Below are 24,012 nucleotides of genomic sequence, written 5' to 3' on the forward strand. Positions count from 1 at the left end.
ATCTCTGTGGCCAAGGTGGGACTTCATGACAGCCAACATGGGAAAAATGAGGCAAATCCAAAAGACCTACGTGCACGGACTTCTTTTTCAGCAACGTCTATATGATTAGCACACTATATATACTTTATTGATTGAGACTGTAAAACGCAGGTGCACTTTGACTTTCAAGGTCATCGGTTGTCAAAGTTTTTAAATAACAGAATCCTTTAAAAAAAATCTTTTCTCCAAAGAGGGTCTTATTTTAAAACTCAGTACAAAAGAGAAGAGGGAGATGTGGCTCTTGTTGGATAAAGATGTGGCAGGTGGATAAAGTTGGCAGAACTCTCTGCCTCGCCACCCAGGCTGCCTGTGAAGAACAAGAGATCTAAAGCCGCTACCCCTGAATAGCCAAGAATCTAAAGATAACTTCTCAGACAGAAGGAGTTTCAACCACTCATGTTTTCAAACTCTTACTTGATGGTTAAATATATAAATAGATTAGAGCTTGCCATCTTTCAATGAGAATTTAAACTTTTCTCTTCTTTTTGGTGTTTAATGTTAGAAGACGGATGGCACGAATTATTAGCCAGAGGCAGAAGACCTGGGAGGTCCTGCCAGCACTCCCCTTTATGGGACACGCACTCCTGGCTACACACCACTGAGTTTTCTCTGATACTTCTGATTGGCTCCTTACTAAAATAAAGTGGGTAGAGTTACAGTGGGATTCCAAAACTTTGTGGGTGAAACCCAGAGTAATAAAAACATTTAAATCCCAGTACACAGTGTCAACAGAAACCCCTTTGGACCCTGGTGCACAGTGTACAAGAAACATCTTTAAGGGTTTGTGCACTGCTGCTCACATCCACCCTGCCTACTGTGACCTACAGTCGTCTGTTCTCCATTGCATCTCACTGATGTAACGCTGCTCCAGACACCCAGCACAGCTTTCCTTCCCGTGATTAGGATGCGGAACTTTAAAATCACCAGATAGTTCACCTCTGTTACCTGTTCTGTTCTATAATTATGGAATTTAAATATCAAAATACATAGCTGAGATCAGAGAAGTGTCAAGAACGCCAAGCAGAAAGTAGACACTCCATCAGTTGTCTTTTCTCATACCAAACGTTTTCATTCTTATGTTAAGTAATTTTAATTGCTGGAAGCATTTAAGGTGATGAGTCCTTCTAGAAATCTTCCCTGATTTTTCTGAATTCACACAGAGGATCGACTGTGGCTTTCTCATTATATTTTAAGAAATTACAAGTAAGCCACTTATGACAAGCTCAAAGCATGCTCTGAGCCTTTTCAAAGCCATGGGTGGGATCCTCAGTACTGAAAAGAGGGAACGCAAGCTATACCACCAACACAGCCCCATGAGCTGAGCAGTCACCAGACACTAACTACACAATAAATAGTAATTTCTCCGAACACTACATAGCTAGTATACAGGTGAGGAAACTAAGTTACTGAACTAAACACTGAATGGCAAAGGCAGATACTCTGAATCCAGAAACAAGAGCCCTACATAGAACAGCACACTGGTCTTTCCTTACGTGAGGGATGCTTACCTTCAGTGTTTATTACAGTAATACATGAATGATCCTGATATCACAACAAGCAAAATATCTGAAGAGTAGGGATTATGTCTTCCTTTTTGTGTAGCTCCTACATCACCTATAGTACCTTACATACACGCTGTTCTATTTCATAATGGGGTGACTATAGAAAACGCAGTATACAGTTTTCTAAGATGTCAGAAGGACTTTGGATTGTTTGCCATATAGAAATGATGTTTTGGGGTATAATTATGTTTTCCTGTGATTTGACAGAATGTGTGTATGTAGATATTACATGGCATACCATAAATGTGTGCATTTATGTGTCAACTTAAAATAGTTTAAAATTCAAGAGTGACAATAGAATGCAATACCATGTGTGCGTGTGTGTGTTTGTGCATGACTATGTGCCAGCCCGTAGATACAGAGTCTTAAAAATAGATTTAGATTTTTTTTCATTTCTTGCTTATGCTAAAATCCTAAGATTATAATTAGAACCTGAAAGCAAGCTTACTAGCATGTAAGCATAAATGCCATAGGACTGACTGCTAGCTTGCTTGTTATGTGACTCTTGCAGTCGCACAGCTCTCACAGCAGGAAGGACCCGATGAGCTTCTTCTGGAGCTACATATGCTATGGCTTCGTAAGTGCTTGTATCCATTTGGCTAAATGTGATGTGTAACACAGATTTAAAACAGGACCCCAATTAGCGTAGGTCACAAGCATGCTGCATTTTGTTTTGGCAGGTGTGACTACCGCATAAGACCTTGATTAAAAACAATTCTTGTCATTTTTGTAATCTCTTCATCGTGAGTGCCAGGCACACAAAATCTGCTCACTTTCCCTGCCACTTTTGTAGCGTAATTCAAGAAGAAACAGAAAATGGGACTGCCACTGTATTAAAATATGATTGGCATATCAATATCAAATGGGCTCTTTTAACTATAGAAGGTTGGTATTGAAAACTGAAGAAAAGCAAATGACAGACAAAAATTAAAAGAGCCAAATTAGAAGCAGCACCACAGATGCACTTTGTAACAAAGGAAACCTTGCTTTCTAATGGTTTGTGTTCTGGGAGACTGTAGAGGGGATCTCTTGTGTACTGTATGGAAGCCATCACGTGTCAATAAAAAGCTGGTGGCCTATTAGCTGAGGCAGGAAATAGGAGGTGGGAATTCTGGGAGAAAGAGAGGAACTCTGGGATAGAATCAGAGGCTGGAGATTTGCCCCAACTCTGAGGAAGACAGACATTATGAAACTGAGGAGAGATAACCAGCTATGACACACATAGAATAAATGGTTAATGTAGGTTATGAGCTAGTCAGGGAACGAGCCAAAGCTTATGGCCTAGGCATTTATTTATAAATAGTAAAGTCTCAGGGAACTTATCTCGGGAGCTAGGACACAAGGATAACAGCATGAGGCTACAGGAGAACAAGTTCTCACTTGATAATCAGTAAGTATTGTGAGATCATCAAAGTCATCACTTAATAGCGAGCCTGACACAGGTGTTTTCAAAAAAGTTACAAAGCGTGTGCTAATTGTGCCCTGCCCAGGCATTCCCACACGTGCCCTTGTTGTGTCTACTTACCAGGAGTTCCAAACTGGATACAGTTTTCCAGAGTCCTGACATAGTCAGGGTCGCTTAGTTTAATGAGCTGAAGACTGTTGGTTTTCTCCATGTTCTTGATCCACTTATTAGCCTGACCTTGAGGGTCTATCATCAGAGGCCATCTTCTCGCATTCCTAAAAGAGAGAGCTAATTCTGGTCAAACCGTAATTAGTCACATGACTGTAACTTTATCCTTTGCCTGTAATGTTTTACTCCTTGTGTGATGGAAAATTATGTTCTTGAGGTAGGCACATTTAGTAGAAAAACTACCAGGCCGTTTCATAAAGTTAACAGCAATCCTTTCACTCTTTTTGAAACACTATGGTTTCTAAGTGTTTAATTACATGCTTAATAATATTTGCTACTTTTGCAAAATGTGTGACAGTGAACCTCCACTTCCTCCCTATGCTTTGCCATCAATTAATCCTATGACCTGAGCAGCTTAATTCACTTCCTTAGCTTATATGTTTTGGTGTGTGTACAAGAGAAAGAAAAAACATTTGATCTACTCTCTCTGTGCTCGCTCGCTCTCTCTCTCTCTCTCTCTCTCTCTCTCTCTCTCTCTCTCTCTCTCTCTCCATTAGAGAAATGATCACCATAGTTTTTTTTTTTAATCATCAACAAACCTCCATAACAGTTATGAACTTTGGAGTGTTACAGCCATGGGTCCATGTTGGTTTCAAACACAGGCATACTTAATGTCATCTATGCGTCTCACTGTACACCCGCCTTGTGGCTGTCAGCTTCCTGTGGGCAGGAATGAACCCTCTGCAGGTGGCTCACACCAGGGGAGAGCTCATGCCTACTAGTTTATTCCCACTCACAAGTGTCAAGAGCAAGGGCAGCAGCCATCGGGACTCAATTTATGTCTAGAATTGGGGAGGCAGGATTGTTACCCAGCATCTGGCACCTCCTTGAGGAAGGCATCCATGTAGCCTCCTGCCTTGTACAAATTGCTGTCAGCACTCAGAGCTTTAATACACACTGGCCAGAAGTGAACAGAGAAAATTCATGCAGAACATCAGAAGGACACAGGGAGAAAATGGAAGAGGATTGAGGGGGAAAATAGGAATGGAACAGGACGGCATTCAATTCACTCTTATAATAACATGAATCTAGAATGTCACTGGATGATTTAACTCCCACAATTGACAGTAATGGTAATTTTAACACATAAAGTGGCAGTGAGGTACAAGACACGCAGCTCAGGTAGTAAGAAGATAGCCTCACTCTTCAATATCCATGGTGTGTTTGTGTGCTCGGGCACCATAACCAAGACGTACAGATGGAAGAACTTAACAGGCAGCGTCTCACAGTCCAGAGGCCGTGAGTGCGGGTCTCAGAGTGGCTTTCTCCAGCTCTCTTCCCCTGGGCTCGTAGATAGCCAATGCCATTGCAGTGTGTCCTCACAGTTTGTCGTTGAGGTGCTTCCTTGTAGTGTGTCCCTGCACACACTGCAGTGTGCCACTGTGGTGCGTCCTCGTGGTGCAGCGTCCTCTCGGAACATCCTTGCAGTGGGGTCCTGCAGTGCGGCGTCCTCGTGGTACGTGCCTGCGGTGTGTCCTGGCATGCTCTTTTCTCTGTGAAGAGCTGCCTCTTTTCATACAAAGACACTAATCTTAATTGAAATAGTTCTCCCTGATGCCTCAGTTAACCCTAAAGCCTCACTAGGACCATGGCTTTAACATCATCCTGTAGTCCTTAGCATTAATTTTATTTAGAGAGAAAACAGACCAGAGATTAGTATCATATCTTAGATACAAGTACTAAAAAGAGATCTGTATTCTTAAGAAAACAAGGAGATGTGAAAGTAAATTATAAAGAAATAAAATTATAAACATGTAAAGGCTTTTACCTTGCCACATTTTAGAAATGTTTTTAAGTTTGGAGAAGTGTTACATGACATTTGGACTTCTCCAAAGAAGCCGAAAGACTCACTCATCATTCTGTTGCCCACATTTTTTTTTTTAGCCCTGAAATCCAGTTTCCTGCTGTTTCTTTGTCCAAAATATACTTCTTTCCAATCTTTTTATGTCCAAATTCTACTCATAAAATTTCAAGGTCAGCTCAAAAGCTACTGAGCCCACAAAGCCTTTCTTGATTTCTTTTCCATTGGAATGTCTTTAGCAATCCATCCACATTACATTATGGTTCTTTGACAGAACGTAATATTCTATTAAGGAAATTCGATCATTCCTTTCAGATTCAGGTTCTAAAGCCTTAACAACTGACCTACCCTGAGCTTCTAATTCTATCACTTCTTAACTACATCACCCAAACAATTGTGTAGTCCTTTGAGGGAAAACTACATGCTGATTTTTATTTTTCCTTCTATATTCAATATAGTTAAACGTTACATTTAATAATATTAATTTAAAATAGCAGAAATATCTGGTAAACAATACAAAAATTAAATTATTCAAAAGTTTAATTTTTTTTTTACATGGTTATCTCTGTATATAGGACACTGGCTTGCTAAGCAGCGTTTCACAATCGGAGTAAAGGACTTGATGATGCTGACTGAGACAAGCCCATTGTCTCTAGCATCTTCAACTGAGTACCTGCCCAGCCTCCCAGAGACAATCCCTTATCAAAGTACAAAACTCAATTAATTTCAGATTCTAAGAAATTTAATAAAAGAGCCAACGAATTAGAAAAAAACCAGAATTTTAGAAATAATTAATAGGGAGGCTGTGAGTATGTCACATTTTCCCCCTTTCCTTGTACTTTCTGAATTAACAAAGACGCTGCAGTGAAAAATCTCTCAAAGTGAAGAAATGAGAAAATGGCCATGCATCAGCCATCAAGCATGGGGGCTGGAGGGGGACACCGCGGGGAGGTGGGAGGCAGGAGCATGTCCCCTTCCCTCAAAGGACTACACAATGTGTTGGTGATATAGTTAAGAAATGACAGAACTGCTAGACTAGAATATTCTCATTCTATGAAAGTACCATAAATATAATGAGGATGGATGCTAAAGAGATTCCGGGAGAAAGGAGATCTGTTTGCTGTTTACAACTATGACCTAAATCCAGGTCCCAGGCTAGCCTCCAGCTAGTGTGTACCGAAGAGCACACCCAAAAAGCCTGCCGAAGCCTTTCAAGTCTGAGCAGACACTGGAAAACATTGTAACTAGAAGACAGATATTAACTGACTTGTCTGGTTCCTAAAACCAAGCTCAGTCTTGTGCAGAGGATTTTAATGGGGCCCAGGATTTCATATTCAAAAGTTCTAGAAAAAGTTACTTACTATGCAAAGAATCAGAATGCATTTGCTTCCCAAGAGAATCAAAGACCCCCAAACGGCTGGAAGTAAGAAGAGCTGCAGAGCACATAGCATCACCACTGTGCCTTGGGAAGTGAGGGGGAATATGTGTTAAGCAAATGAAGAAAGAGACATTTCATCACTCAAGAAAAGAGGATAAAATGAATGGAATAAGTAATCTTATAACTGAAAAACATAATATCTGAGATAAAAATTCTACCGTGGGCTCAAGGGTAAGAACGAAATGACAGGCCCACCATAGCTGCACATTTCCAGATAGAGGAGCATAAAATGGATAAAACCAAGCAACGAAGAGTACAAATGAAACTGGGGAGAAAATGGTGCCTCGGAGACTTGTTAGACAGCACTGAAAGGTCCAGCTTTTACGTCCTGGGTTCCTGATGGGCAAGAGGAGAGACCAGCACAGAAAACACACATGAAGATACTAAAGCCGAACCTCCCCCAAATGCAGTGAAACACAAAAAGTCACAATCCCATGTAAACCTTAAGGAGAAAAATAACTAAAAAACAAAAACAAAACAAAACAAAAAAACCCCAAACCTTGCCCAGACACATCCTAACCAGCCTGCTGGAACCTACAGCCTAAGGAAATGAACTTGAAGAATGCTGCTTATGGCTGGTAATTATTCAAATGGCTAAGATTTTAAAAAGACGCCACAGCACAGTGGAACACCTGAAAAATGACAAGAGCAAAGAACTTTGCCATCAGATTTGGTGGCTCAGCTCCATAATCACAGTGACTTGAGAGGCAAAGAGGATGACAAGTTCAAGGTCTACCTGGGTCACCGAGACTAGCCTGGAGAACTCAAGGAGACCCTGTGTCCCCACCCTACCCCCCAAAAAACGTGACAGCGATAGCCATAGAAGGTGTGAGGTAGGAGCTCAGTGGCAGAATGCCTACTTAGCATAGTCCAGGCCCTAGATTCGGTCCCTGGCACCACCAAACAACCAGCAAGGCTATCCTTTAGTCCTAAAGGCAAAACAGAAATTCAGTTTGGCTCCTCACCAGCCTTGTTTTAAACAAATGCTAAAGAGCTTTACCTTGAAGGAAGTGATACCAGAAAATTTCCAATTTTAGAAATAAAAGAATACCCCTACCCAGATCTAGCCAATGGACAGGACATTCTCCACAGTTGAATGGAGAGTGGGGTATGACTTTCACATGAACTCTGGTGTCTCATATTTGACCATGTCCCCTGGAGGGGGAGACCTGGTGACACTCAGAGGAAGGACAGCAGGTTACCAAGAAGAGACTTGATACCCTATGAGCACATACAGGGGGAGGAGGTCCCCCTCAGGAACAGTCATAGGGGAGGGGAATAAGGGGAAAATGGGAGGGAGGGAAGAATGGGAGGATACAAGGGATGGGATAACCATTGAGATGTAACAAGAACAAATTAATAAAAAAAAAAAGAGAAATAAAAGAATAATAATGAAGGGCTATTGTGTCCTAAACTGTATATAAGTATTGAAACAAAAGTGGCATTGCCACCGGTGGGGGTTTTGTGTGCGCAACGTATGCTATATTATACACACAGAGCTAATGGTGTTTAGCTATTGCTTTCTTTACTATGAGTGACACTTGTGAATACTGAGGCTAATACATTATGATCTGCTGTCAACCACCAACTGGAAAGCTGCTAATACATTGCAGCCCAAGCCCGGAGGCCTGAGGAGCAAAGAAGCCCATGGTGCAAATACTGAGCTGAGGGCTGGAGGCCACAGGAGGTGTTCTCACTCCAGCTGGCAAGAAGCAAATCAGAAGGTCCCCTTCTGCCTCGAACTTTTCCTCTATCTTGGCTCTCCAAGAATTGGCTACGCCCCATATCCCCGCCACATATTAGCCCAAGTGAATTACTTCACCTATTCTACAAGGTCAATGTGAGTCATCCAGTAACGTCTTACAGGCACACTCTGCAATGATCCTTACTATGGGCACCCCGCAGCCAAGCAAACTGGCATAGAAAGATAGCCATCATTTGTAGATACAACATACATGACTGCAATATTATTACCATATGTCATGACCATGAGGGATCAAGGGGTCTATATGATTGTAGTGCTTCTACATCTTAAATTGAATTCCTATAATATTAATTTGAGATTGTGAAAATGTTTATTAAAATGCAAAGTATTATGGGAAAAGTCTGTACACCAATAAAAAGGAACACTACAAATTATTCAAATAAGGTAAAAACATGACAAACAAAAAACAGCCTAACAAAACATCAGGCATAAAAACACACAAAAGCAAGGCAGGGTGGCTCACACCTGTAATCTCAGCACTCAGGGAGGTAGAAGCAGGCAGATTTCTGTGAGTTTGAGGCCATCCTGGTCTACAAAGCAAGTCTAGGACAGCCGAAGCAACACAGAGAAACCCTGTCTCAAAAAACAAACAAAACAAAAAAATACCCCCCCACACACGGTAGATTTGTGTATTTTATTACTTTTTAATGTTTTCGTGTGTACTTAAAGTCTAGCTGCATTTCCAAATTGGAGGCTCTAGTAAGTAGAGCAGTAGAGAGATGCAGGTTTTCCAGTCTCCTCACCTAATTCAAGCCAGATGGGAGACTTACAGTTAGCCATGTCATGAGGAAACCAAACACATGAGGAGAGACCGTCAGATTCGATAAGAGTGTAAGGTCTGCGAGGCAGAACAAGACAGTGGCTGAGTGAGACGCTGCAGACTCTCCCACGACATGCCAAGTTTAACAGTTACACCAGCACAAAAGCTAAGAAAATGAGGCAAGAGGACCCCAGACCCTGTCCTTCCTGTATTAGATCAAAGGTGGTGTCATCTCCTTCTGCAACTCCAGGCAGCCAGGCATGGGGAGAGAGATGCTTCCCACAAGGAAGAAAGGAGGAGGGTTAGATTCAGACCTCAGACAGAGAAAGCAGTACCAGGCCACTGCCACAAAGCACAGTGCTGAGGCAAGGCCCCCCCAAGACTCCTACTATCGGGCTGAATTGCTGGAAATAGTCCACTAGCCCTGAAAAACAGTTATTAATAAAGAGGAGGAAGTCTCAAGAAAAATGACAGGATATTTGAAAGGGAGTGAGAACAGAAGGGTCCAAGTGTGGCTCAGTAGTTAGAGTCCTTGTCTGTGATGTCTGAAGCCCTTGGTTCAAGCCCAGTAGGAAAAAGAAAGTAAATAAATATGATGAATCAAAATTTGTGCTATGTAGCTAAGGCACAATGAGACATTTATGGCATTATATCCACAGATTAGAAAAACCATAAAATCAATAACCTCGGCTTCCACTTTAGGAAGCCAGAGAAAGAAAAGCAGTCTGAGCCTAGAGCAGCTAGATTAAAAGAACAAATGAAGAGCAGAAACCAGTGAAGTCAGCAAACCCTTACTAGACAGGATCAACAATACTCCAAATTTAACAGACTAACCAAGGGAAAAGACGTTACAAAATCATGGCCCATAGAGAGATTATCACAATGGACCCCACACACATCAAGATGACTGTAAGGGGACACTAGAAGCACCCCACACCCATAAAACTGACTAATTTCTTTCTTTCTTTCTCTGAGACACGGTTTCTCTGTGTAGCCTTGGCTGTCTTGGACTCTCTTTGTAGACCAGGCTGGCTTCGAACTCATAGAGATCCACCTGCCTCTGCCTCACTAGTGCTGGGATTAAAGGTGTGCGCCACCATGACCTGCCTCTGACTAATTTCTTGAAAGATGAAAAGTTACGCAAACTCATAATTACGAAACTGATAACCTGACATAGGCTTACAACTGTTTTAAAAATTGAGTTCACAGATAAAACATTTTAAGAGAAAATTCCAGGTAATTTCTTCGGTCATCTCTACCAAAAATTCGAGAAAGGAATTTGGCACAATCTACTCCAAAATACATGAGGAAAATCTTCCTGATACTCAAATACAGCCATACTGGTCTGTTCAAACCTACTGGCATCAGGATGGGGAGGCTCTTCACCAGAGCCCAAATGGTCTCCTGTAGGCTGGGCTGACTGTTGTGGAACAGCAGGATGCACATAGCACCCAGGAACCCAGATTGGTACTTCATTGTCCTGTGGAAAGACACAAGTAGACCCTTGGGCCCACACCAGTATGGGGTCCGGACCCTTCCACTGACCAGTGGAAAGATCTTTCCATTTAACCAGTGCTTTATGTGACTTGGGAGGTCTCCAATGTCTATCCGCAGCAGATAAGCCTGAATCGTCCACAGTTAAAAAATTGAGAATATACAAAATATATGCTAATTGAGAATGCAGGGAGGATTTTCCTCCATACTCCCCCTTCTTTATTTTAGCAAGAGAAGCCTTAATGGTGCGATGTGCACGTTCTACCAATGCTTGTCCCTGGGGATTATATGGAATCCCGGTTTTATGAATGATCTCGTAGTCATCTAGAAACTTGGCAAGGCCAGCACTAAATATGCAGGGCCATTATCAGTTTTTATTTGCTTGGGAGTGCCTATATAGGCAAAAGCCAAGAGCAGATGTTCCTTAATGTTTCGTATCTTTTCCCCTGAGTGAGCTGAAGCAAAAAGTAAACCTGAGTATGTGTCTATGGACACATGAACATATTGTAATTTACCAAAGCTGCGAAAGTGAGTTACATCCATTTGCCAAATATGGTTCGGCAGGAGCCCTTTAGTATTGACCCCAGTTTGCAGATTTGGAAGGAACTCTGCACAAGATGGACAGTCTTTACCTATTTGGGTGACTTGATCTTTGGTAACACCAGTATGATAACGTGGAATTTATGGTGTAATTGCTGAGCTTTATCCATCCCAGTGATTAATGTCAGAGATATGGGCTCTTGAGTAAGGGCATCCACCATCCTGTTTCCCTCACTCAAGAGTCCAGGCAGGGATGTGAGTGCTCTTAAGTGTCCAATAAAAAGAGGATCCTGTCTCAGCCAAATTAATCCCTGAATCTATAAGAGAAGGCCATGTACCGAAGAAATAGAAGCTACATAGGCAGATGTTTCCAGGGGAGGGAGAATTTGAGTTACATATTTACTATCAGAATAAATGTTTATAGATGAATTAGGAAATAACTGCAGAGCCAAAAGAACAGCCTGCAATTCTGCCACCTGCAGAAAGGGTGGCAACCGTAATTCGTTTGATTACCTCCCGGGAAAAGACTGCTGCAATACCTTTAGAAGTTCCATCAGTAAAGACCACCCTAGCATGAGGAATAGGCTGCTTCTGTATAATTTTAGGAAAAACAACAGGGTGCATTTTAAAAAATTCAACTAACTTATTTGGAGGATAATGACTGTCAAATTTGCTGAGAGTAGAAGACACAAAAATTGCCCAATCATCGTTATTATTTTGAAGCCATGTTACTTGGGCCCAAGAAAAAGGAGAGGTTACTATATTAGGCTCTTTTCCAACAATATGCAGGCTGGATTTCTGGGCCTTAAATAATAGCGTTATTACAACTTGAGGATAGGAAATTACTACTCTAGCAGGTAAAGCCTGTGAGTGCACCCACAAGATAGGCCTGGTCTGCCAAAAACTCCAGTAGAGCATGGGCTGTGCAGAATATCGGTTGGTTATAATCTATATAATTAACATGGACCTGAGATAGGGCCTTTTGCAGAAGCTCTATGCAAGTACGACCCTCCGGTGTTAAATGTCAGACAGAAGTAGGATCAGGATCTCCTTGCAAAGTATCAAACAGTGGCTTTAACTGACCAGAAGTAATTCCTAAACTGGGACGAATCCAATTAATATCTCCCAGAAGCTTCTGAAAGTCGTTGAGAGTGGAAAGGGAATCCAATCTTAAAGTAATTTTTTGAAGTTTAACACCACTCTGCAACAACTGATGACCTAAATATTGATAAGGAATTTGCTTTTGAATTTTCTCAGGTAAGATCTGTAAATTAGCCCATTTCAACATCTCCTGCAAGTCAGCTAAAGCAGATAATACCTCCTCCTCTGTCTGTGCAGCCAGCAAAATTTCATCCATATAATGAATAATATATACAGTAGGAAAATGCATCCTGACAGGCCCTATGGCAGATGCCACATAATTCTGACAAATGGTGGGACTATTAGCCATACCCTGAGGCAATACTACCCACTGATATCTTTTATAAGGTTCTCGCAAATTAACAGAGGGAACACTAAAGGCAAACCTCTGTGAATCATTGGGATGTAGGGGAATAGTAAAGAAACAGTCTTTCAAGTCAATTACAATCATATGCCAATGCTTAGGATTGGCTACTGGAACAGGGAGGCCAGGTTGAGTGGCCCCCATAACTACCATCATAGCATTGACAGCTCTAAGGTCCTGTAACAATCTCCATTTTCCTGATTTCTTTTTGATAACAAAAATAGGTGTGTTCCGAGGGGATGTAGAAGGTATAATATGACCTAGAGTGAGCTGCTCTTGTACAAGCATATTGGCAGCCTCCAACTTCTCTTTAGACAGAGGCCATTGTTCAACCCAAATTAGGGTATCATTTTTCCAGTTAATGGGAATAGTGGGACTTGGTGGCTGTTCAACAATGGCCCCTCTGGAAAATACCCTAGCTCCTGTTTATCAGAAGGATGGCGGAGAGTTATCTCTTGGTCTGAGACAGGACAGTTATTGCCCTGTAGGTTTTTGCCTAAACCTTGTCCTGGACAAAATCCTTGTTGATTTAACATTCTTTGTACTGGCTGTGTGGTCAATACAGCCCCCATTCCTTCCAGTGTATCCCTTCCCCATAAATTAATAGGAATATGAGGGAGGACATATGGCTGAGATATTCCCTGATGTCCCTCCTCATCCTTCCAAGTCAACATCTTAGTACTGCGAAAAGGAGTGTTGGCTGTTCCCACGCCTTGCAATTGGGTATTTGTTTGTTGCAGTGGCCAGGCCGAAGGCCAATAAGAGAGAGAAATGGCAGAGGTGTCCGCTCCCATGTCCAGTAGGCCTTTAAAGTCTCTGCTATCAATTTTCAGTGTAAGCATAGGGCGGTCATTAAGGGTTGCACTCCAATAAGCCACTGGCCCAGTAGAGCCGAACCCTCCCTCGTCTCTTTTCCTTTAAAAATGGGTTGGTTGTTCGGAATTGAGGTACTGGGATTATTTGAGCTATACGAGCTCCTTGGGGAATCACCAGAATACCCTTAGTAGTTTCCACCATAATTTTTATTTCTCCCCTTGTATCAGCATCAATGACTCCAGGAATAACTTTAAGACCTCTCATAAGGACACTACTTCAACCCAGCAATAGTCCTAATGAGCCGTCAGGTAACGGACCAAAAATTCCTGTCCCAATGGCCTGGAGGCCCATCTGAGGTGTTAATATGACTCTGGTGAAGGTACAGAGGTCCAATCCTGCACTGCCTGCTGTCCCCCGGGTGAGGTCTCGGATAAAAAATGGGGTTCTTTGGGGAATAGAATGCACAGGTTGAAAAATAAAAATAAATAAAAATAAAAAAGAATGCACAGGTTGAATCAGGTTGAATCATTTGAATGGCAGGTGTCTGCAATGCTCCGCACACCTGTCTTGATGGGGCCCGGAGCTGATCCCTGCAATGGCCTCCCTTGCCTATCTGTCTTGCACTCATTCCCCCAATGATACCCTCGTTGGCAACAAGGACATGAACATGGCTTAGTATGATCAACTCTATCTCGAGCTTGTCCAGTCTCCCTTCAAGTACATTCTCTCTTAAGGTGTCCTATCTGGCCACATCTGAAACATGTTTTCGGCCAGACTCCCCCAGAAGATAAAGAGATTGGCAGAGTTTAACATCCATTCATTCTAAAAGATCATTACAGACTGCCTCAGGGTCTCTACTTCTGTGATGGAATACCACAGCCAAAAGCAACTTGAGGAAGAAAGGGCTATTTCACTGAGGGAAGTCAGGACAGGAATGTGAACAGGGCAGGAACTTGGAGCTGATGCAGAGACCATGGAGGGGTGCTGCCTACTTGCTTGCTCCTCATGCCTGGATCAGCCTTATTTTTTATAGAACCCAGGACCACTTGCCCAGGAGTTGCCTCACACACAGTGGGCTGAGTCTGACCACATCACTAATTAAGAAACTGCTTCACAGAACAGACTTGTCTACAGCTGGATCTTATGGAGGCATTTTCTCAATTGATGCTCCCTTCACTCAAATGACTCTTAGCTTGTGTCAAGTTGACACAAAAGAAAACAAAACAAAACAAAACAAAAACAGTACAATTGACCCTTTGCCAGCTTGACACACAAACACACACTGTTGGGTTGGTCTTTTAGTGCAACGTATAATGGTTGTCTTTGTATTATTCAAGTGCTGATTTCTGACTGGCAGAGGTCTGATTACAGGCTGGACTTTGGCACTGTTATTTTATTTTTACGGCCACATCATATTTTGTAAACACTCCTCCAACACCTTCTGACTGGTTTAATAAAGAGTTGAACTGGCCAGTAGCTGAGGCAGGAGAAGACAGGCAGGACTTCCAACAGAGATAGGAGCTCTGGAACAGAATCTGAGGCAAAAAGATTCACTCTCCACACATGGAGGAAGAAAGAGGTGCCATCGCTGAGGAAAAGTAATGAGCCACTTGGTGGAATGTTAGATTAGTATAAACGGGTTAATTTAAGTTACACAAGCTAGTTGGGAACAAGCCTAAGCTAAGGCCAAGCTTTCATATTTTATTATGGTCTCCATGTGGTTATTGGGAGTTGGTGGTCCAAAGAAGTCCCACTTTATGTCACTGTTAAGCCACAACCTTTCCTTTCTTGTTTACCCCCCAGATCATGTATTAATAAATATTATAATAAAAACATATTACAAACTTAAAAGCTGCAGTTTTTATTAATGCAAAATCTTTAAAATTCAGTCTCTTTAAAAAATCCAAAGTCTCTTTCAAATTTTAATATATCATTAAAAGCTCAGTCTCTCAACTATGGGCTTCTATAAAAGCAAAATAAATAATTCCTTACTTCAATAAAGAAGAACTTGGGCAAAATCACAGTGCAAACAGAGTAAAACTAAACTCCAACAATGTAAACAACTCAGCTTCCAATAGCTGGGATTTACTCATTGTAACTAAAGGTTTTCCATCTGCACCTCAGTTCCCGAAATAACGACTCTAAGACTTTATATTTTATGTGTAGGTGCCTAGGCCAGGAGCTTTGGCCCATTTCCTGACTAGCTCATAACTTGTTTTACCTGTTTATTCTAGTCTATGTGTGCCGCATGGCTGGTTACCAATCCTCAGTTTCATGTGTCCGACTTCCTAAGAGTCCAGGGTGAATCTCCTATGTCTGACTCCACCCCAGAGTTCATCTCTTTCTACTGGAACTCTTGAATCCTCTTTCCTGCCTCAGCTAATAGGCCATCAGCTTTTTTCTTGTCAGGTGATGCTTCCATACAGCACACAAGAGATTCTTTCTATAACTCATGATCCTCCAATAGGCTAGTGTCACTGTTCCCCCTATACAGTTGTCTCCTAGGCTCAGGCCTGCTCAAGCCTCCATGGCTGCTGCTGTTTTTGAAGGTTGCCCCGTGGTACAATTTCAGAATGCTGGGGTCTTCTACTGAAGCTGGCCTGCACTTTCACCAACAGCCTCTCTTGGGCTCTTGGGCTCACTATGTGGGCTCGCCACACAGTGCCAAGCCTCAGCTGCTCTCCATGATCCCTTCATGCCTTCAGAGCCAGTATCCCCGGGCGTGTCCAAGTTCAGCTGCCAGCATAAAGTATGACTTTGGTCACCTCTGGAACACAGCTTCTGGGTGCTCACCCTCAGGAAATACTTCTTAGATTTCACTACAGTGATGCCGATTTTTCCTAAAAATCACCCCTATTTTCTCAGCTCAAGATAACCAGCATCATTTGTCCCAGTAAAGTAAGGGTTTCACATCAATGGGGCTGGTCTCTTGTTAATCACAGCTGATTCTTCAGCCTGGTGGACCAGAACTACAGATTCCTAATTCAAGAAATTAGACAAATAGCCCTGACAGTTTTAACTTCCCTCTGAAACTTCAAAAGAATTCCACTACCTGGATTTCTCTCAACACTATTATCTTCCAAGTTTCCACAGAATAGCTCACCAAGCTTTCACAGTTCCATGGCTTTTCTAGGCCTAAGTTTCAAAGTTCTTACACATTCTCCCTAGAACACGTGGTCAGGTATGCTACGGCAGTAATCCACTATCCTGGTAACAATTTCTGTCTTGATTATGGTTTCTATTGCTGTGATGAAAGACCACCCCAAAAGCAACTTGGGTACCACAGGGTTTATTTCATTTACAATTTGAGGTAACAGCCCATCCCTGAGAGAAGTCAGGGCCGGAACTCAAGTGTGGCAGGAACCTGGAGGCAGGAGCTGATGCAGAGGCCGTGGAGGAAAGAGGAATGCTACTTACTGGCTTGTTCCTCATGGCTTTTTTATAGTACTCAGGACCACCTGGCCAGGGGTGTCCCCACCCACAATGGGCTGCGCCTTCCCACCTCACTAATTAAGAAAATGCTTACAGCCAGATCTTATGGAGGCTTTTTTGAGGTTCCTTCCTCTCTGATGACTCTAGCTTGTCTCGAGGCAACATAAAACTGAACAGCATACAGACTGAAGGAGGTTTTCTTTTACTCAATGAAATCAAAGCAACAGCATCAGTCAAGCCACCTACAGCTGAAACCACTTGTGATGCTCAGTGTGTTTGCATCCCCTTACACTGGGTGGACAGCAGTTGTTCAATTTGATTATCCACTTGCATCATTATAGTGGAAGCCATTGACAGTGCAATAAACCAAAAAAGAGAGGCAAAGGGCACACAGATTAGAAAGGTTTTAAAGTGTCACTATGTGCACAGCATGATTGCCAATAGACAATATCCTAATAAATCAACATAAAAGGCCAAATGAGTTTTTAAAGCTGCAGCGTACAAAGTCAGTATGCAAATAATCTCTTCTAGAATATAGAAATCCCTAATACTAGCAGTTCACAACCAACCCTCCAAAATACAATTTATAAAAGTAAACAAAAATTAAATACTATGCACACATAAAACAGCAAACTATTTAAAGACCTGAAATAAGTGAAGAAATATACTACATCCATCACTTAGAATCTTCCTAACTTCCCTCAGTCACCACCTGCTTCCTCTACCAGGAACTTTCCAGCACAGGGTGGGGGGAGGGAACAGAGGGGGCTTCCTCCCTGGTTTGGTTTCCCCTCTCTCTCAATCTGCATTTCCTCTCTCCTCTCTCTGTGGCCCCTCCCACGCCCTCTTTTCTGTCTCTCTCTGTATGACTTCACTGACCCCTCCTGTGAGCTTGGTGAACCTGCCCAAGAGCTGCCTTAATAAACCTGCATTTATACTTTAATTTAGCTTGAATTGTCTCATTTTATCAGTGGAGATAACCTATCACTCAGCAGCAAGTGCCAGTATCTGCTAAGCTACTCCTCTGGCCCTCAAACCGTCTTGAATTTATAATTGCTTAAAATCAATTATTTGCAAAAGGAAACTGAATTTGTTAGTGGTCACTGTTTCCCACTTTGACAGTTTGCTTTTTAGTTGTTGTGTAAAGAGAATTCTTATTTACTGATACTCAGGGTTTTGAAAAGAACGCAGATTTCTAGTCATGACGATGCACAGGCACTGTGTTGGCACAGCAGGACACAGAATCTGAATGTTTTACTGTAGACTGCTGAGCTGCTCTGGGCCTTTCCCTGAAGGCTTAGGAGCACACAGTAGGGCCAGGGCCTTGTGGGGATCTGTGGCTTTAGATCCTGAGAACCCGAATCTTCCTACCCTAAGGGGCTCTGCTGTGTGCTAGGTCTGCACTGCACCTGAGATATCTTGCTTCCTCTCTGCAGCCTGCTTGATTACCTTCCTGCTCACGTCATACCGTTGAATGATGATTTTTGCAGACATACAATTTTTGTCCCATTTTTTCCTTTCAGGAAGATTGTAAATAAGATGCAGTATTTCCTGGTAAAGTTATGTGCATGAGCCATCAGCTCACGCAGGATCGCCTGATCCCACTTTTCTGCCCTCTCCATCTTCTCATCCCCTAGTCATCTTCTCCTTAGGACCTTGTCACTGAAGAACGCCCTCTGGTCCGGGTCATCTAACAGCGGCACATTTCTGAGACTTTTGCTATTTTCATCTTCAAATACACACACACACACACACACACACACACACACAGAGAGAGAGAGAGAGAAGAGAGAGAGAGAGAGAGAGAGAGAGAGACAGAGACAGAGAGACAGAGACAGAGAGAGAGAGAGAGAGAGACAGAGAGAAGTGAGAAAGAGTAGACTAGTGGCAGAAGTAAGTATCTCTCCTACATAAGATCAAAGCCTGCCTCTCAAAGAAATGAAGTTAGCTATGAGTTTGGTCAACTTGCCAAGCAGTTAAATAATACTCACCGCTGTCATTGACTTCAAGAACTTTTACATGTTAATAGCCCCCAGATTTAATTGTAGTCTAACTTGTCCAAATTTTATAGATCCTTCCAGTTTCCCTAACTAATCAAGCCTTCCTCAGCTGGGGTGGGAAATTCAGTAGAGCCACTGTACCTGACAAAACCTCCAGGGTGATGGCGCACCTAGGCTTTGAAGTGATCTTTTGTAAATAATCAGAGATTGCTCTCTGAGATTTATGGAGTTGTTTTTTCCTGGAGGGGCATTGGAACCTTTGCAGGACTTCAAGTTGCAAGACATTCCTGGCAACCCAGGAAGTCTCGTGATGGCTGAGAACTGCTTGGGTGATGTGCTCCTTCAGACTAGCCCTGGATCAGATCGAAGGTTCTGGTTATGCAGACATTGACTTGCTAAAAATACCTTTTGTGTAACAGTCAATAACAACCCTTTTGCAGGGCTGCTCAGGGTTCAGTCCCAGCGAGGCTGACCTCCCTGCTTCTCTAAGGCAGCGTTACATCTGTGAATGTCTCTCTTTCTTTGGTTGTCCCTTGTGAAACAGTTTACCAACACTCAGCTAAAGTAATATATATTAAGCAGTTAACATGAGTTAGGCCCTTAGGAAGTGCTCAGTCATTACCAAGCAAGCATCTTTGGGAAACAGGAGACATTATGCAAATACACATGATGCTTATCCAATGTTTTCAAATGATGCCTTTAAACCTTTGTCTGGAAACCCCTCAGTGGAAGATTGCCAAACACTGACAATAGAATACGATAATGAACTGTGTTAGTGTTTTCTTACAAATAGTTCAATTTTTTTTTACAAATGAATAATAAAGACATAAGGGTTGTTGGGTATTGCACCAGGAGAGGGGATGAGGTGGGGGCTGGGGGGCAGGAAAGAGAGAGAGAGAGAAAAATAGAAAGAGAGAGGAAATATGCATATATATTGTCTTAAATAATGGTCATTGAAATTTTAAGTAGGAAATATTAATCAATAGTTGAGTATGAAATATGAATTGAAATATAACAAGATCCAAGTGAGTCAAAATAAGACATAATCTGGCCTTTAATGGATATAATAGTTACAGACACCTTTTCACAGGTAGACCAACGGGACATAAATTACAAATTAAAAGAAAGAAGACAAAGCTATGATCCTGCAGGAGGCAATCAACTAGAAAAACACAAGTGTTTGGAGAGAGAAGTATTTTCTGGGAGGTAAACAATAGCTACAAGGCATCTATATGAGGACAACCCTGTGAGCAGCAAAGATGGATACCAAAGCTTTACTTTAGGTGATGATTTCTATATCACCTAACAACAACAACAACAACAAAATGAGCACACACACCACACCAATTGGTTATTTATGTTTCAAGACTTTATATCCAGACTTCAACCATTTTTACTTTAACTACTGTCATTTCAGGTTGGGTTTTGTTTGTTTGTTTTTTCTGTAGTAAACAAATGAATCCAATCAAATGGTCCTACTGCACACAGCTGAATGTTTCCTGCTGTTGGCAGAATTGTGTGTTTATTACTAATGCTAAGAAAGACCTGTGCTAAATCTAACACTTCTAAACCCCAACCACGCTTAGGCCAGGTCAGAAACAAGACTGTGGACTTGGAAATAAAATCGGTATTTGTTCTTACTGTGAGACAGGTTGACCTGTGTGACCCGGAGAAGAGGGTGGATGAAGAGGCCTAGTGTCCTCCTGGGCCTGTCTCAGTCTCTTCTCATCAACCAGGGCACTCTGTGAAGGGGAGTTAGTGCCTGAAAGCTCTAGAATGTGCCAAGAGTCAAGCTTGTTCGGCAGCAGGGACAAGGACAGATTTTGGAACAATGAGTGTGGAGAGCTGCGAGGTGCCACGCCTTAACATGGCGCAGGCTTCCACCTCCCGCCATCCCGACAGTGAGCGCTCTCTAAGATAAACAAGTCCTTATATGGCAAAAGGCTGTGCAAGGGTAACTGGTGATCTGATGACGAGCAGTCCTGCTCTGAAGCGGACCTATGAGGAGGTGACACCTGGCATGAACTGATTGGCCCTTGAGTTGTACTTAAGCTTGGCCCTTCCTTTCTTCGGGGCCATTCCCACTGAGCTAAATCCTGAGTAAAGATCTCGAGAAGAAGTCTGGTTGTTGGTGTCTTATTTCCGCTGGACGGTGTGGCGCTGACAAGTGAGAACAATTACCTATCAAAGACTCACTACTGTGTGCCTATTAACATTAATAACAGGGGTTCTATCATATGAGGATAAAAACGGTGATCTTTACTCACCTACAGAAGGGTCTTTCTCTTACAGTCTGAAAAACCTATGAGAAACCAGGCATTTTATCTAGTTCTGTTTGCTTACCACAGTCTCTGACATCTGACCATTATAATATTAACAGAAAGATTATTCATGCCCCATACAGCTAATTAACAAACATTTCAATACTGAGAATGTTTACTAGCTAAAATTGTTAAAAGGTCTGCAAATAAATATATCTGCTAATTAGGTATTGCAGATCATTTCTGAGAAAAGATTTTTCCTTACATTATAATGATCCCATTATCGATGGAAAATGAGTCGGAGGGTAGCCCGGCAATATTCCAAGCGCGAATGGTCACAGCTTCTCCCAGGGTTCCCATGAGAGAATAGTCATCTGAGCAGGGGATGTCTCTTCCTTTGCACAATTGTGACCACTCCTTGGTTTGGTTCTTTAAAATAGTAACAGAAAAATAGAGACGTGAGTTATTGGACAGTTGCCAAAGGACTACTATCTAACCTCCCCAATAACTATGTACTGAGAAAAGCCAATCGCTGTTGAAGCTCTACCTCAAAAGTGATTTGTGTATCAAATCTTTTTCAAATAAAATTATAATTAAGACAGTGAGCTATGCCTGTAATCCCAGCATTAGGGGAGACGGAGGCAGGTGGGTCTCTGTGAGTTTGAGGATACTAAGCAAGTTCAGGACAGCCAAAAGCTACACAGAGAAATTCTGTCCTAGAGGGGGAAAAAAGAAAAAAAAAAAAAAAGAAAGAAAGAAAATGTGCTCTAATCAGTGGTGAGATAAAGTGTAGATGAAGTTGGAATTTTCTATCGGGAAGAACAATTATTGTGTATTATTCTAAAGTTTAAATTTACAAGGTAGTTGACATTCTCCGGCTTAGGTTTATTTCTGTTGCTGTGATAAAATCAACCAGTTAAAATCCAGCGCAAGGGAAAATGGATAATTTTTGTTCCCAACTAAACTCAAGGTGGAAGAGACTTACAGCACTCGTTACACCCACAGTCAGGAGCAGGTAAGGATGAACAGATGCGTGCTGCCAGTGCCCAGCTCGCTCTGCTCCACCGCTCACCACAGGAAACGGTGCTGCCCACACTCGGAGTGGAGCACCCCACCTCAACTGATCCCATTGGGAAACTCCGGCAGAGGCACGCTCATAAGCCAGCCTGATGTGGACAGCCCCAAACTATGTCAAGGCAACAATTGAAACTAACTATTACATTCTCCATGCAATTGACATATTTTATTCAAATTATAAATACATAGAAAAATAGTATATTATTATAATACAAGACTGGACCTGAGGAATGGGTAGGGGACACAGAGAATATTTATTTCTGGCTCCCATGTACTCTTTAGGAAGGATCACCTGAAGAACATTGTGTTCTAACAAGGGTTGGGGCACACTTTGAACTTTGCCCTACCTACCAGAGGCATGGTCGGTTATGAGGCCCAGGAGCTGGGAGACTGGTCAATAGGAATGTTCATACCACGGTTCTAGTTCAGGTTACAGACCAAAAGCTTCAGAAACAGTCAAAGACACGCCTGGGAGGAAAATCCAACAGGCAAAGGGAGGGTGTCCATAGGCAAAGTGGGAGAGTGAATATCTAAGATGCTGGCACCTGCTTTGGGCTACTGAGGATGCCCTGTCTATACACAGGTACCGCTGGGAAAGACTTCATTGTCACTACCCTCTCCTTCAGGTTTCTGCTGAGTAGGATGCATAAAGGCCATGTCAGATTTGGGTGAGTGGTAGCTTCATGATCATGAAGTTGTTAATATTATTTAGAATCTCCAATGTCTCTATTAATGGTAAATATTACAGAGGACACTACTTTGCTCATTGCATCCCACCCTGTAGAACATATTTTCAAACTATTCATTTACCAGGGATGCTAATTTTTAATCACTTCATTAGAGCCAGGCTTCATTTCATAATTATAGGATGTTATGTGCACTTATTGGTTCGTTGGATCTTAGAATATAACACAAAGATACTTGGATGGATGGAAAGCAGAGGTCTCCGTCAGTTGTGAGGGCACAGGAGGATGTCTACCGGACAGAGATGCAGCAGTTGGAACAACTGTTTATAACACAGTGAGTCAGATGGGATTATGAGCTACATTTCATGCACTTCCTGGAGACTGCACATCTGAATAATTCATATGGATATAATTTGAGCACCTCTAAGAGCTGTCCATTGCCCTCCAGGAGTGTTAGGGCCTAAAAGCAGAAATCATCGGACTCAGGGCTCTGCAAAGTGCACATGAGAAGATGGAGCCTTTGCGTGAAGTTGAGACCAGTGGATACAGCAGGCATGAGATACCTTCCATTTGCAATTAACATTTCAACCCTTCACAGAGAGACACCTGGTGACCAGGAAATGCCCCTGGCCTTTGTCAATTACTCACTAATGTCATAAATTCATTTTTTCATATTTTATTCTGTAAGTTATATGACTACCACTATTCTTTTGTGATGCTGAAATTGTCTACAATTTGGTGGTACACTATACTAAATTCTCCCCCCCACCCCCAAACACACACACACACACACACACACACACACACACACACACACACACACCCCATCTCCATCATCCTCAGAGCATTTCCTGTTTTCTCCAAGAGATATTTCAGGCTCTTACAGTAACATATAAAACAACCAAGGGTCAAGTGTGGTGTGGTGAGGTGAGGTGTGGTTTGGTGAGGTGTGGTGAGGTGAGGTGAGGTGAGGTGAGGTGAGGTGTGGTGTGGTGTGGTGTGGTGTGGTGTGGTGAGGTGAGGTGAGGTGAGGTGTGGTGAGGTGAGGTGAGGTGTGGTGTGGTGTGGTGTGGTGAGGTGTGGTGTGGTGTGGTGTGGTGTGGTGTGGTGAGGTGTTGTGTGGTGTGATGTGTTGTGGTGTGGTGAGGTGTGGTGTGGTGAGGTGTGGTGTGGTGAGGTGTGGTGAGGTGTGGTGTGGTGTGGT

The 24,012-nt window shown here is 42.4% G+C and overlaps 1 protein-coding gene across 4 annotated transcripts in view; it reads right to left on the bottom strand.

Annotated features, from left to right (window-relative positions):
* Positions 1–24,012, bottom strand: part of DNAH7 (dynein axonemal heavy chain 7) — a 253,702-nt gene that overhangs the window by 78,704 nt on the left and 150,986 nt on the right. For all 4 annotated transcript variants that reach the window (XM_084779440.1, XM_084779442.1, XM_084779439.1 and 1 more), the window contains 2 exons: positions 21,311–21,474; positions 3,127–3,281 (listed from right to left, as the gene is read on the bottom strand). In XM_084779440.1, the coding sequence (XP_084635566.1) occupies positions 3,127–3,281; positions 21,311–21,474 (319 nt within the window). The remainder of the gene's footprint in view (positions 1–3,126; positions 3,282–21,310; positions 21,475–24,012) is intronic.

Source organism: Acomys minous (genome assembly GCF_964271855.1).
Source record: "Acomys minous genome assembly, chromosome: 4".
In the NCBI taxonomy this organism is placed as follows: Eukaryota; Metazoa; Chordata; class Mammalia; order Rodentia; family Muridae; genus Acomys; species Acomys minous.